The sequence below is a fragment of the Aulonocara stuartgranti genome (assembly GCF_965226115.1).
Source record: "Aulonocara stuartgranti genome assembly, chromosome: 10".
In the NCBI taxonomy this organism is placed as follows: domain Eukaryota; kingdom Metazoa; phylum Chordata; class Actinopteri; order Cichliformes; family Cichlidae; genus Aulonocara; species Aulonocara stuartgranti.
Genome location: NC_138946.1, coordinates 9,820,434 through 9,834,225, shown reverse-complemented (window position 1 = coordinate 9,834,225; position 13,792 = coordinate 9,820,434). Strand labels below are relative to the sequence as shown.

The 13,792-nt window shown below is 42.7% G+C and overlaps 1 protein-coding gene across 10 annotated transcripts in view; it reads left to right on the top strand.

Annotated features, from left to right (window-relative positions):
* The first annotated feature begins 238 nt into the window (after nucleotides 1-238).
* Nucleotides 239-13,792, top strand: part of nsd1b (nuclear receptor binding SET domain protein 1b) — a 34,775-nt gene continuing 21,221 nt past the window's right edge. For 2 of the 10 annotated variants that reach the window (XR_014279358.1, XM_082549616.1), the window contains exons 1-5: nucleotides 1,567-2,011; nucleotides 2,382-3,283; nucleotides 7,786-7,930; nucleotides 10,162-10,334; nucleotides 10,522-13,528. Coding sequence is in view for 9 of the 10 variants with exons in the window: in XM_082549616.1 (XP_082405742.1) it covers nucleotides 1,894-2,011; nucleotides 2,382-3,283; nucleotides 7,786-7,930; nucleotides 10,162-10,334; nucleotides 10,522-13,528 (4,345 nt within the window). In the remaining variant the exon portion in view is untranslated. The other 8 variants (XM_082549620.1, XM_082549622.1, XM_082549621.1 and 5 more) reach the window with 8 other exon arrangements.

Sequence of the window (13,792 nt, the reverse complement as noted above, 5' to 3'; positions counted from 1 at the left end):
CCCGGCCGAGTGAGCTGCAGTTGTTTTCAGCTCTCAACCCCTCCGTGTGACAGAGAAGAAAAGCCTTCCCTTCAGACGTGCACACAAAAAGAAAAACTGGAAGCAAAGCAGCACGGTCGACGGTTAAAGTGCCATTAAATGTTGTGGTTTTTGCTGTCAAGACGTACGTTTGGCACACACACACACACACACACACCAGAGGATAAGAGAGCCTCAGTCCCCCTCCTGTCGTGGCAGAAACGCTCATAAGACAGTGACTTTGGGAGGCACAACATGTTACAGAAAATGTTACTGCCGTGACAAGACCCAAAGCAGCCTGCAGAAACCCCATCAGAGCACGGCAGAGGTGCGCTTTGTGGTTCAGTTTCTCCGTGACTGGGTGAACTTTATATCGAACATATATTAACACTTTGTGGCCTGTTTTTTTTCCCTCCTCTCAGGCTGGAGGACTCCATTTTGAAGGGACCGGGTGTGCAGCCAGAGAGACTACACAGCAACTCGTCTCAGGAAAGGAAACCCTTCTGTTTTTCCGGGTAGACTGCTGCACCATTTCACAGCCTCTCAGACGTGGTGGTGGACATTTTTGTTGATTTATTTATTTTTATTACTACTCGTCTTATCTCCAGGAGCATGTGAGCTTGCCCTCACATGCGGGGGTTGTGGTGGTGGTGGTGGTGATGAAGAAGATGTCAGTTGTTGGCACAAGTTTGGCATATGGCATGTCATTGATGAAGGCAGCCCGCTTTGGGTTAATAATTGATGCTTGTAATTAAGAAGAGGGGCGGGGCGATTTTTTCTGAAGGTGTCGCGTGGTCGTCCGGTGCATTTTTTTGTTTTGTTTTGTTATGGGGTTTTTTGATGGCTGACAGCTCAGATTTTTCTCCTCTCTTTGTGTCTTTTTATATATATTTTTTATTAAGGAGAAATTTACGGCCCCCTTCTGTGCTCCATGCTTTGGACCGGCTGGGGAGGGAGGCAGTGGTGACGACTGGCAGTGCGCACAGTAGAGATACTGACTTTCAAGGGGCAAGGCAGAGTCTGCGGGCAGGAAATAACCATGCAACAGAGCAAACATCCATAGACTGAGGAGGTGAGGGGGGATTATAAAGTTGTAGTTATAACAAAGCAAAGGGGGAGTGTCGCTGGAGGAGCACAACACGCCTGAATTTCTATTCCGGGGGCCGCTGGACCAGGCTTTTTAGCGCATGTTGAGAGGAGGAGGAGGGAGGAGGAGGAGGTGGAGGGAGGCTGTGGAGGGGGGGTAGAGAGTGAGTACGTTTCACAGGATCCAGGCCTAGTAGTATTGCCGCTGGGACTCTCCTCATCCGCTTTCAAAAAATTGGAAATTGACACATTTAAACGCCAAAATGAGCGGGGCGGGGGTCATTTTTGCGCTGGCCGACAGTGGAATGGTAAGATTCTCGCGACACATCCCGTGTCATGTGGCGTTTTCTGCGTGATTTTGCTGTTTGATGCACATAGCCTGCATCTGTCGGAGGGAAGCCCGTGGAAGTGTGTGTGAGTGTGTGTGTTCGTGAACTTGTGTGTGTCGTGGTCTTCGCATGTTATGTATGTATGTGTCTTGTCTCTCGTGCATTCACTGAGCCACTGGAGAGCAGCGAACGACACGACACACACACACTCATGCAGCTGCACACAGACATACAAAAACACACAGATATATGTAGATGCAAACGCGCACACGCCTTTTGGGCACGCGCACGAACGGGTCCATTTTAATTCGCGTTTTCAGCGCCGGCGCGTGAACGCGGGCTTGATTTTCTTTTTTATTAATTATTTTTCCCCCCAACACGACGGGATGTGATAATGTCACCGGGTTTATTGATACTGTAGCCATGCGTGCGAGTTTACAGGCTGACCTTATCGCGCTTGATGTCATTTTCATCATATCGCGATAACATTCCTAAAAGGATTTTGCAGCTCGACGGCGGTGTTTGCGCAGAATCCCCTCTTACAATGACACGTTATTATTTCGACCTTCCCGTCGTCAGTGAGTCTGTTTACGTTTTTTTTTTTTTTTTTTTCCCAAATTTTGACACCACGGGAAGGCAGGCTGTGTTGTCTTTTGCGGATCTCGCCTCTGTGAGCTGTGCCCTTTCTCTGCCACTTTTTTTTTTCAAATATCTCATTACTCATTACTGCTTGGAATAACTTCAGATAAGCTCTTAAGACGTTTAAGTGACTGAAAGATGTGCCGAAACAAAATTTTAAAAAATGTCACAAATAAATCAAAGAAAATAACAGCCTTGAAGAATCAGAATGGATTTTAATGTACAAGGCATCTCCCAAAGTCTTTATGTTTTGGTTTTCCATTTAATGAAAGAAGGCCCTTCATTGATTATTTTGTCTTCATGTTTCAGGGAGGAGTCATGCCAGCATGAGTGGGCCTTACACAGGCCCAGGAAGGGAGAGTCATCAGACCAGCTGCCCTTTGACCCCTGGGTGTGACCTCACCGTCCTCTCCTGCCCCTCCAGACGCCAGGATCACAGGCTTGGGCTAACCATGTCAGGAGGCACCTCCTCACTCAAACATGCTTCCTCTATCTATGGGTTCACGACGCAAAGGGACCACTCCTCCTCATCCTCCTCATCTTCGTACAGTCCTCTCAGGAGGCTCCAGCATCTCACCACCATGGTGAGCCAGCCTGACCTGGTCTTGCCGCTGCGGGAGCCAGAGAGGGGATGGGAGTGGGGGACACATAAGAAGAATAGGGAGAATATGGAGAGGGACTCCTGGGCTGATTGCACTGGCAGGGATCACTCTGGAACCCAGGTTACAAGCCGAGAGGCAACCGTTGTTAACATTGCTTCCAAAAAGAAACAACCTGAGGTCCAGACGGGAAGTAGAGACACACCGGCGCCTAATTATACTGATTCTGTCACTTCGGAGAAAAAGACAGAAAACTGTTTCTCCGGCCCACCCAGTCCGGCCTTCTCCCTCGACAGTAACAGTCCCTTTGCGAACAACTTACTCCACTTTGAATCCTCTTTGTTTGAGGATGACGACAATGACATGGAGCGGAGGACCGTGCCACCTCTCAGTGGCATTCAGGAGAAACGGGAGAAGGTGGGGAATGTACTTCAGTCCGCCTCCGGAGACGTAAACTTGCACTCCAAAGACTCTTCTCTGACGACAGCCAAAGTCGTCACCCGCTCCCAGTCCTCCGGTCAGCGCAGGAGATACTGGGATGGCTCAGAGGACGAGTGGGACAGCGACACCGAGTTACTGCTATTTGAGGATAGCCCCTCAAGGCATTCAATGGCAAGTTTTTCCCCTTCTAAGTTATCTCGTCATGAAACAGCAGCAGTTCAGAGGTTTTTAGAAGTAGCAACGGCTTTTGGGTCTAGCCAAAGGATTGCTGGCATTCACCTGGCTGGGAAATACTTTCTCCGGAGCTGGATTACAAAACTTTTTCCACACACAAACCTTGACCATGACATGCAGTGGCTCACTGCTTGTAACCTGTCATAACAAATCACTGGTTATTTTAAATGCTGGCCTGATGCAGACAAACGCACAGCTCCACGGCTGTTGCCCTGCCTTTAACAAACCGCAGCTGTCTGTTTTTAAAAAGCAGCAAAGGATAATTTTCACCTCCGCCATAGGTGTTCAAGCTGAGGGCAGAACTGAAGGGAGGGCGTGGAGGGTGAAATATGATGCCAGCGGTGCCGATGGCTTACTGACGGCATGCTTAGCTACAGGGCCTGCAGTTTGAGCTGTAGCAGAGGACACACAACAAAGGCTATGGAGGCAAATTACTCAAAAGCTCTTATTTAGTTTTTTTTGCGATTTATAGTAAAAAGTGACAGTTCTTTTACAAATCCGATTTTAAAATACTCCTTAAAACTGCAGAACCTTTCTAAGAAGTTGCCTTTACCATCTCAGCAGTCCAGTTGTACTCATCAGTATCAGTGTGAATTTTACATACTTCTACGATGCATATTTCCAAAGTGCTAAACAAACACTGAATAAATAGTCCACAGTTAACCCACTAAATCCCCGGTACCATTATAACCATCCTATAAAGCACACGATTGACTGTAGGTACCAGTTATCCTAAAATCTATGACAAAATGTCAAATTTCATATTCATATTAATATTAACTTTACTGTTTGCACTGTTTTACATGTTTTTATGATGGAAAGCCTCTGTGGGCTGCCTTCTTTAGGACACCGATAGGCTCACATAACAATCGATATAAATACAACACAGCGGATGTTTTCACTCAGTACAGTATATTTAAAGTAGGATACAAACAAAGTCCATACCATCCTTTCACATGCACAAGTTCAAAAGCATGACCACAAAATCCATTTGAAGGCACCGTCTGACCATCAACCAGCATCTGGACCCTGAAACTGAAGCATCTAAATGAAATGCAGGCATCATTCAAGGAGGTTCCTTCCTGCTATAAGGGAGTTTTTTCTTCCCACTGTCGCCAAGTGCCTGCTGATAGGGGGTTGTCTGACTTTTGGTGTTTTCTCTCTGTTATTCTAGCATCTTTACCTTTAGAGTATAAAGCACCACGAAAACAGCTATTGTTGTCATTTGGTGCTTTATAAATAAAATGTTATTTAATTCCTACAGTGACCTATCAGAATGTCTTAAAAACCCATAAAAGCTTTTTGTTTGTAGACATGATGGGACATTGATGGCAGCCTCACAGGAAAGCCGTGTTCGTGAAAAATTCAGTTTAGTTTCCTGTAGTTTAAAGAGTTTTCCTCAACTCAAAGGAGGTATTTGAATTAAATAAATTATATAGTACATCATGTGTTGTTACCTTTAGAAGTGCTGGTAAAAGGATTAAAAGGCTACTTTGGACAGAGCTGGGCTAGCTGTTATCAGTAGGCTTAGCTCTCATGTCCTGGCTTTACCCCTGTGAAACTGTGTCAGACATGTTGGATGGTTATTTAACTAATAAAATATTTGGCTAGTTGTAGTTATGGTATCTTAACCTTTTAGTAAAGTGACAATCTTAGGGGTTTTCATTTAAGTAGCAGTGGTTATTGAGCCTCTGAAGCTATTCCCATATTTTATATATTTGCAGCGATGTGAACTAGGTGTCAACAAAAACAAATAAACAAAAAATGCCATATTGAGTTCATGCTAATTTAAGCCAAGCCAAATCCTTCAGCTTCAAATTAAAAGCATTTAACGGTTAAAAAACACATGATGTCAATGAGTTGAGCTTTTAAAGTGGTCACTTTCTGCATTTCAGAAGAAACATTGGAGTATTTTGAAATTGAGATGCCATATCCATCTGCGGTGGTGAAGAGAGAGCTGAGTGTGAAAGCAATGCTGTTCATTTACTGGTCAGTTGTCGTTCCTACCCTTATTTACGCCCATCAGGTCAGGGTAATGACCGGAAGGCTGAGATCCCGGATTCAAGTGATGGGAATGAGTTTCCTCCAAACAATGTCTGGGCTTAACCTTAAAGATAGGGTAGGGAGTTCAGTCATTTAGGAGAAGAGCCAACAATCTGCAGCAGTGGCTTGGGTAGCTGACGAGGATCCCTTCTGGACACCTTCTAGGTGAGGCGTTCCAGTCATGTCCTAATGGGAGGAAGCCTCAAGGCAGGCCCAGGACACAGAGATTACATCTCTTGGCTGGTCTGGGAACATCTCTGTGTCACCCTGGTTGGAGACTGTGGCTGGGCACAGAGAGGGCTGAGCATCTCAGCTCATACTGATGTCCCAGATAACTTGCAGAAAATGGATGGATGTGTTTTGAAATATTGCAGGGAGTAATAAAACAAGAACAGCCACAATGACCACAGTGTGGTTGGTTATCTCCACCAGGTAACCAAGTATTACTTTCACTATTCCCTGTTGTTCAAACTCATGCTGCATGCAGCTTAAAATCAGGTCACAGTTGGACTGCAGAATGATGGCAAAAGACAGGCTGCCTGTCAGCTTTATTCAAATGCCAGTAGTTTGTTTTTGCTGGCCAAGAAATCTGTGATCTATAGCGTAAAATCTGCATTTGCTGTTCCTACTATCACCCGCTGCAGTGATTCTCACACTGTGAGGTGTAGCGCCACGGCCGGATGGATGGGGATGACCAGGGGAGGGAAATATGACAAGAAATTCGATTCTTTTTCATTTTCAGTGATTTTTTTGTTTTTTGTTTTTCTCTCTTAGTCTAAAGTATGTCATGCCAGAAAAAGGTTGAGAACTAACACCCAGGCTTTTAGATTGACACCTTAAGTGAGCTTGTCTCCAGTGCTAACAGCTTTTCTGGTCACACAGCTCTCTCTGGAGCCCATAAAGCTTTATGAGACTTTATAGCCATACATCCTATAAAGTCTCATATGTGAGCACAGACTAATAAAAAAACAACTTTGCAAACATTGCAAAATACAACTAGTGACAATTTCTGAATGCTATATCATTTTATTTCACAATAATCCAAAATAAAATGCGTAGAATACTTTTTAAAGTGAAATTCTTGGTCACAGAAATGAAGAAAATAACTTTTTCATTCAACACTCATTTTGAATTGAGTAAGATATGAAAAGTTGTATCAGAAAAACAAAAATCAGTAGATGGAAGCAGAAACGTAAAATTTAATATAGTTATATTACAGGTCTTGCAGTCTCCCGTAGCAGTCGTAGCATTAAAGTGTTAGGCTTGTATCGGACTACTGATCATGCAATGTGGACACGGCGTCTTGGCCTTACAAGACACTCACGTGAAATGAGGCACTAATCTCATTTTTATTACCCCGAATTATTTTGTTGTGGTTATTTTTATTTATAAAAAGATTTGCATTGGTGCTTGTTGCATTTTGAATGCCTCTCGGTATATTTTAGGCTTAACCTGAATCATTAGACTCATCCGGGGCAGTAGGTCTAAAAAATGAGAAATATGCTCATGTTTTTAATTTTGTGGTACAACTTGTGATATTTGCTCAATCCAGCATAAAAGGTTGAATGATAATAGCATTTTGTTTAATTTTTGTGATAAAGAAAATCAAATATGGGACTTTGCAGAAGTCCTTCATTTTTTTTTTTTTTTTACTTTCTTTTTATTTCAACTAGCTTATACTGAGAGCTTTTTTAGTGCACCTGTCCCAAACTGCAGATACTGATTTAATTTTGTGATAAGAGAAGGGCAGTGAACATTTCAGGCTTTAATCTTTAATAATTTCTTATATATTCATGTTCAAACGTGGACTCAGATTGTAAAAAAATTATATCTATTTATAAAAAATACATGTTTTATATAAGCTAAATTATGTCTAAATTTCAAACTGTGACATTTTCAAGAAAAATCAGAGCTGATTAAGCAGAAAAAATTGATGACTTGAGATGCAATGACCCTTTATTTTTACACAGGGTTAAATCATAGCAGCTCCCAATGTCAGCCCTCTGGTCAGGCCTGCTACATGCCAGTCATAATTCAGGCCTGCTCATGTATCTCCAAGTTCAGCCTGGTTACATTTACACAAACAATCCAGCAGCTACAATTGGTACTGGGTTTTGGTGTTTCCATGCTGAGGTTTGTGTCACGGTTTGAACTGGGCATGATGACAAGTTAAAATTAGACCACAGAAAAGGTTTTTGGAGGCCGTGAAACTGAAACTTTTGGTTAAAATATAAAATGATAGTAAATCCTTTTCATATCTGTTTGTGTGAAATATTTGTACACTTACACAAGGTCATATTTTATCTTTGCTCTTGTCTGTTATATCTTCTGTACTGTTCTGTTAAGTGAAAATAATTCTTTTACTTATATTTCCCTCTTCATTTTTCTGTTGTCAGCCTCAGAGCAGCCTCAAGAAAAAGTCTTTGCCACCTGTGAAGTTTGTTGAGGGTGAAGTCGTTTGGGCAAAGTTCAGCCGGAGACCATGGTGGCCCTGCGAGGTGATTGTTGACCCCGTACAAGGAGTCTATCACAGAGCGAAAGGTGGGCCTGGAACATTGTTGACTTACTGTGATAACCCAAGCCGGTGCTTGGTAAATGAGTAGCTTTTAATTGTTCTGTGCAATGGTTTGGTCTCTTAACTTCAGCTGGTGGTTACAGAATGAATCCGTGAGTCAATTAACGGTGATTAACAGCACATACACAGCCTGACGTTGAGGCTGTTTGAGATATATTTGATTATTTTAACTTCTTATACTGGGGTTGCCAACTTAAAGTACAGGTTGCAGTGAGTGTGGGGATTTTGGGAGAAAATTATGAGGTGTGGTAATTTGGCTACACTGCAACTATGTGCTTCAGGAGAAAACTTTGCCACTTCTGTAAAGCCTGAACAATAATACCCTTAATAAATAGTGAAAGCCCAAATCTGCAGGTGGTGTTCTTTACAGAACAATTATACTGGTTTATGTTTTAATGGTTTCTAAACACAGTTTAGCTAGGTTCCCCAGTCATACACGGTAGGTTAACTGGTGAATGTGACTGTGAATGATTGTCTCTCTGTTATATGGCCTGTTTATGCCCGCCGTTCTCACAATGACGACAAAAGTGACGTCACATCAACTGGCGCCGCTGCTGTCATGTCTGTTATTACTGCCACTTGAATCAGATATCAGTGCAGGAGCTCAGACGTTCCCAGATTAAATAGAGATGAAAAGGGGGGAAAATGTCGTGACTTCTCCTCATAAACCAGCACTGATGTGGGGATTTTGGCTGAGTGGCGACACTTATCGTTCGGGAGTAAACTGTAACAAGTGGTGATGTAAATGGGTTGGAGATATGCTGACGTTACTGTTCAAAGTGACCAATGTGGTGAGCATAAATTGGCCATTAGTCCTATAACAAACTGGCAGCCTGTCCAGGGTATATCCCGACTCTTTCCTAGTGACAAGCGGGTTAGGCTGCAGCTACAGCCACGACCCTGAATTGGTGAAGTGGAAGAAAATTGATGGATGTACACAGAACATTATCTCCTTATGTGATGCCAGGATGATGCCTTCCTGCTTTCTCTGGACAAAATATGTGTTTTTCACATGAAGTACACTTAAAAGATTACTCTCAAATTCATGCTCTCTGACATGAAAAGACAATTGTATGTATGTGTGTAGTTCTGTACAGTTTCATAAAATGTGTTTTCAGAGTTACTAGGCTACCCGTTTCCATATCAGAGGCATTCAAGCGGCAATAATAATTGGTGAATAAAAGCAACTGCTGTGTTTACTTACAGTAAAATAAAGATATCTGACATTATAAAGTTCAGGAATGAATTCGAGGGCTATGCGACTATGTATCGAGTGATGACTGCCTGAGGGTTTAGGGATATTGTCTTATTCTGTTATGTCCTTACTGTCCCTTACTGTAATTCTGTGTCTGGAATAATTGGTTTACAAATAATTAAAGAAGCTATCATTGTGCCAAGTGCATGCTCTCACTTTTGGGACGCTCATATGGATCCTGCTGCCAAATGTTATCTTAAGTGACGGATGACAGTCCTTTTCTACACTATGTTATCATTGGCTAGTTTTTCTTCACCTTTCACCATTTTATCAATGATGAACTATGATTGTATGCAGCTTTCTTAAAAGCTGTCATATATTGAGAACCTAAATGATTATGTTGGCTATGTGTTAGCCGCACATTAGTCTTTGTATACAAAGAATTGTTATTCACAAACAGTAACAATAACATTTCAAATTGCTCATTTATAGCAAATTACAATGAGTTTTTTTTATTTATTTGGCGCGTTTCATTTCACGTAAACATAATGTGCCTAACATTAAAGATATAAATTAAAAACCTATGTAGGTGTCCTATGTCTTAAGGGAATAAAAACAAAAAAAACAAAGAAAAAAAGCATGATTATTGAATTTTTTTAATGGTTCTTGGAGTGTTTTTATGATTCTAAAGTCACAGCGGGCCTCCTGCTGCGCCTGTTGCACATTTTCTTTTAATTTTACAGTACCTCCATAATCTGCAGCATATATGGTACTTTCCTTTCCCACAAAGAAGAAGTTCCATATAGAGCCATTTTTTTTCAGTTGATAGCATTGTGGTCATTTAGCAATATGTCATGCTCATAGTTCTGACATAAAGACATCATGTATTTCCATCAGTTATGGGTTGTTAAGACTGCTGTCTTCTTATATTTTCAAGTTCCCTTTTCTTCAGGTGATGCACTGATCTGACTGGACTGAGAGTAATTTTTGTTGTTGTCTCAGAGCCTAGCGACCGGCCCTGTCGGCTCTACCATGTCAGGACGTTTGGGGAGCCCCAGGAGCTGGTTTGGGTGGAGGAAAAATCAACTCATACTTTCCATGGAGGCTTTGAATTTGAACAGCTCCTCCTACTACGGCGGAGGGGGAAACAAAGGGAGCAGAACAGCAAATACACCGTAAATACCATTTTATTAATAGCAGGACAACACTTGCATGCCTTGAGTTAAAAAAAGAACCTTCCTGGTAGATAACAAAGGAAAGCTTGCACGTCCAGAAATAAAAGACTTGCTAAGGCCAAACAGGTTATTTCTGTAAGCTGAAATATGCGCAAAGATTGAGGAGTCTTTGCTTATCTTTCTCTAGATTGCTAAGCGGTTTAAGGAATCCTGGAAGTCCAGTGTGGCAGAAGCTGAATCCATTCTTCCTGAGAGACCCAAAATGGCGTCTTCCGTGTCTTTGTCCATAGCTGATGCCTTCCATGATGCTTCCCCACTGGAAAGAGAGAATAAGACCCATCAAAACTTTCTTCCTGTCACTTCATCTGTCTCCACCCATACTGAGACGTCACACATAACCAATGGATCCATTCCATCCCCAGTAATTACACCCCCTGTTACAACTCCAACAAAGCCAAGCACTTTAAAGAAATCTTCTGGAAAGAAGAAACAGAATGAAGCATCAAAGGATACAAAAAGTAAACACTCTAAAAAGACATTGAATAATAGTCCTGACAAATCGGATAGAGACAGTGAGGAGTGCCCGTACTCTGACCTTGAGTCAGTCCCTAAAATTTTGTGTCCTAAAGCACTTGAACGTCAGCCTAAGCTAGTTCCAACTCAGCCGTCTGTTGTGGTTGTCAAAGAGGTAAAGAAGCAGCCTGAGATTCAAAGTGGTCTTTGGTTTAGCAAATCGAGCAAAGACAGGCGACCTAAAACAACCAGTCCAATGCCAGACCGCAGTCTCTTCAGTAAGGTCCCCTGTAAGAAAAAGAGCTCATCTGTTATTAGTAAAAAGACACCAGCTTCTTGTGCCTCCTCCTCTGTCAGTGCCGCCGCCAACGAGCAGTCAGGATTGTCGGACAAGCAGAAGACCACTGAAACGAATCTGCCTCCTGAACAGTCAGGAAATCTAAAGTGTAAAAACACTGTTGCTGCTAATGGGCACTTTGGTACAGCTGGTGGTGTGGGTGAGCAGAAGTCTCTAGACTCTGAGGATAGTGGTTGTTCAAAGGGTAGAAAGTCATTTGCCAGTTCAGTGGATACCATCAGTGGCACATGTGGCCAGTTAAGTCTTTCAGACATTAAGAAGTCCTTAGAGGCCACCGTGAAAGATAATTTGAGTGATCTATCCAGGTTTTCAGAGAGTGCAAAGATTGTCAGTCAAACTGAACATTCTGATGCGACATCTACTAAAAAACATTATACAACTGAAAACATTGCTGAGGAGGAAAAAGAGAGCAAAAATGCTTCAGCATCCTGTTTACAAGATAAAACTACGGACCCATTAGGGTGGCTAGAAACTCAAACGAGTCTGGTCTCTAAATGTAGGCTACCCTTTGTCAAATTAATACGCAAGGACATAAAAGATAAGAAGATCTCAAACTCCAATACAACTATTCATTCCAAAGACCAACCTGGAAGCACAAAGAAAGAGAGAAGATCGGATACTAACATGACTACATTGTCATCCAAACAATCAAACTGGATGGATGGTCAGGGAAGAGCCTCAAAAGACGAGGTAGTCGCCTCCAAAATAAAAGTCTCAGTTAAGAAATTAAAAGCACGCGGCAAGTCAAGTATGGTTAATTTCTCATCAGAATCATCACATGAGAATATCATGACCTCAAATGTTTCCACTGAGGAGTTTGGTAGCCCAGAAACAGAGGGAATACCAGTTTCAAATGGAAGTCTGAGTACTGTGAGTTACTCATCCTCGAACCAGTCAGATCAGTTTGAAGGTAAAAAGACACCCGACTCTAATGTAACAAGCAAGTCTTCTGAACAACTGGTCAGACCAGACCAAGCAACCACATCTGTCACATCACATAGAACGACCGTTCCACCTTCTCACCAGCGTGCAAGGTTAGCATGTAGAAGAGCTTATTTTCCAGGACGTCCTTCCTCTGAGAAAACCAAGAAAGTGGCCTATAAATTAAAGCGTGGCCTAGATGAAGTGAATAAAGTCATGCAAGAGCAGCCTGCCCACCTCCCGGCCAGCAGTCGGCTGATGACTAGAGCGCTGAAGGCCATGCAAGAGGCTGAGGAAAAAAAGCGTGAAAAAGTCAAAAAGGAGGCTGAACAGAAACAACCCTTGAATAATTTTAGAAAATCTGAGGACCTGAGCTGCAGTCCCAAGGCCAAATCGGACTTTTGCACTAGTAAAAAATCTCCAAAATCACATTCTAATGACAGTGTTGAGTATGCGCCTGACAGTTTTTCCAGTTGTAGCAGCCCCCATTTGATTTTTTCTGATTCCAATGACTATGACACAGATGTTAAGAGTGAAGATGAAGACCTCTCAATTCCCTCAACTCCACCGATGGACTTTATACCTCTTACTTCTAAAGCAAAGGCAAAGAAGGAGGATTGCTCCTCAGATGCATGGTTATCGCATTCACCGTCTTCGTCATTTGCTTTTATAAATGCCTTTAAAAATGTTGAAGAGGTCTCTTTTCAGTCCCTGACAAATGAAAGCAATGGTAAACCAGTTTCTTTCAAGCCGGACACCAACTACAAGTTTAGCACCTTCCTTATGATGCTGAAGGACTTGCATGACACTAGAGAGCGAGACGGTGCGCCCTTAGAACTGGAGATTGGGCCACCAAGTGCACATGTTAAGGAAGAGCCTTTAGTGATGCCAGGGGAGGCTACGCCTGCAGGACAAGATCAACAATTAGATTTTGTTCATAGCATCTCAAACTCAAGTCCAGATAAAACCATAGTCGCACATAATGAGGAAGGTCCGTATCAGATGTCCAAGAGGCCCTACAACAGACGGGGTAGCTCATCCAGGTGGAAAAAGAAAGCCAATCGCAAAGTGCCTTGTCGTCGCGCCAGGTCTGGGCCTGGTTTCCCAGGACTTGAGTCAGGAATGTCGTCCATGCCAGCAAAGGACTCTTCATCAACAGAGGATTGCTCATCAAAAATGCCGGGCATATGGGAGCAGCCTGGAGGTGGTGAAGGAGCAGTTGTGGTGACCGAGGAGGACAGTTGGAGCAGAGTAAAGGAGAATCTACAGATCATGGTGCCTTTGGAGCAGAAGGGTCGTGACATTGCACTGTCTTTGGAAAAGCCTAATGGGCTTGTGGACTGCACTAAGAAGAAGGCGAGCTTGACGCACAACACTGGAGAAGGTGACAAGGATCCGACAGGTAAGGAGAATTTAGTGTAGAGGCCCCCCACGGAGAGACTAAGCTGATGGGTGTAATGTAGAAGAAAGATAATGAGAAAAACTGAATAGAAGCCAGGGAGGCAAGGGAGAGCTAAAAGCAATTGTTTTTAAAGAGGTTTTTGTGTGTCTCAAGTGCTCCCACACTAGCACCGGCTTTTTCAAGTGTATAAATGCATTCATATTAGTGTGTTTACATAAACTGCTAGAACAAGCAGAATGGTCAAAAGGTTAAGAGTAAAACCCT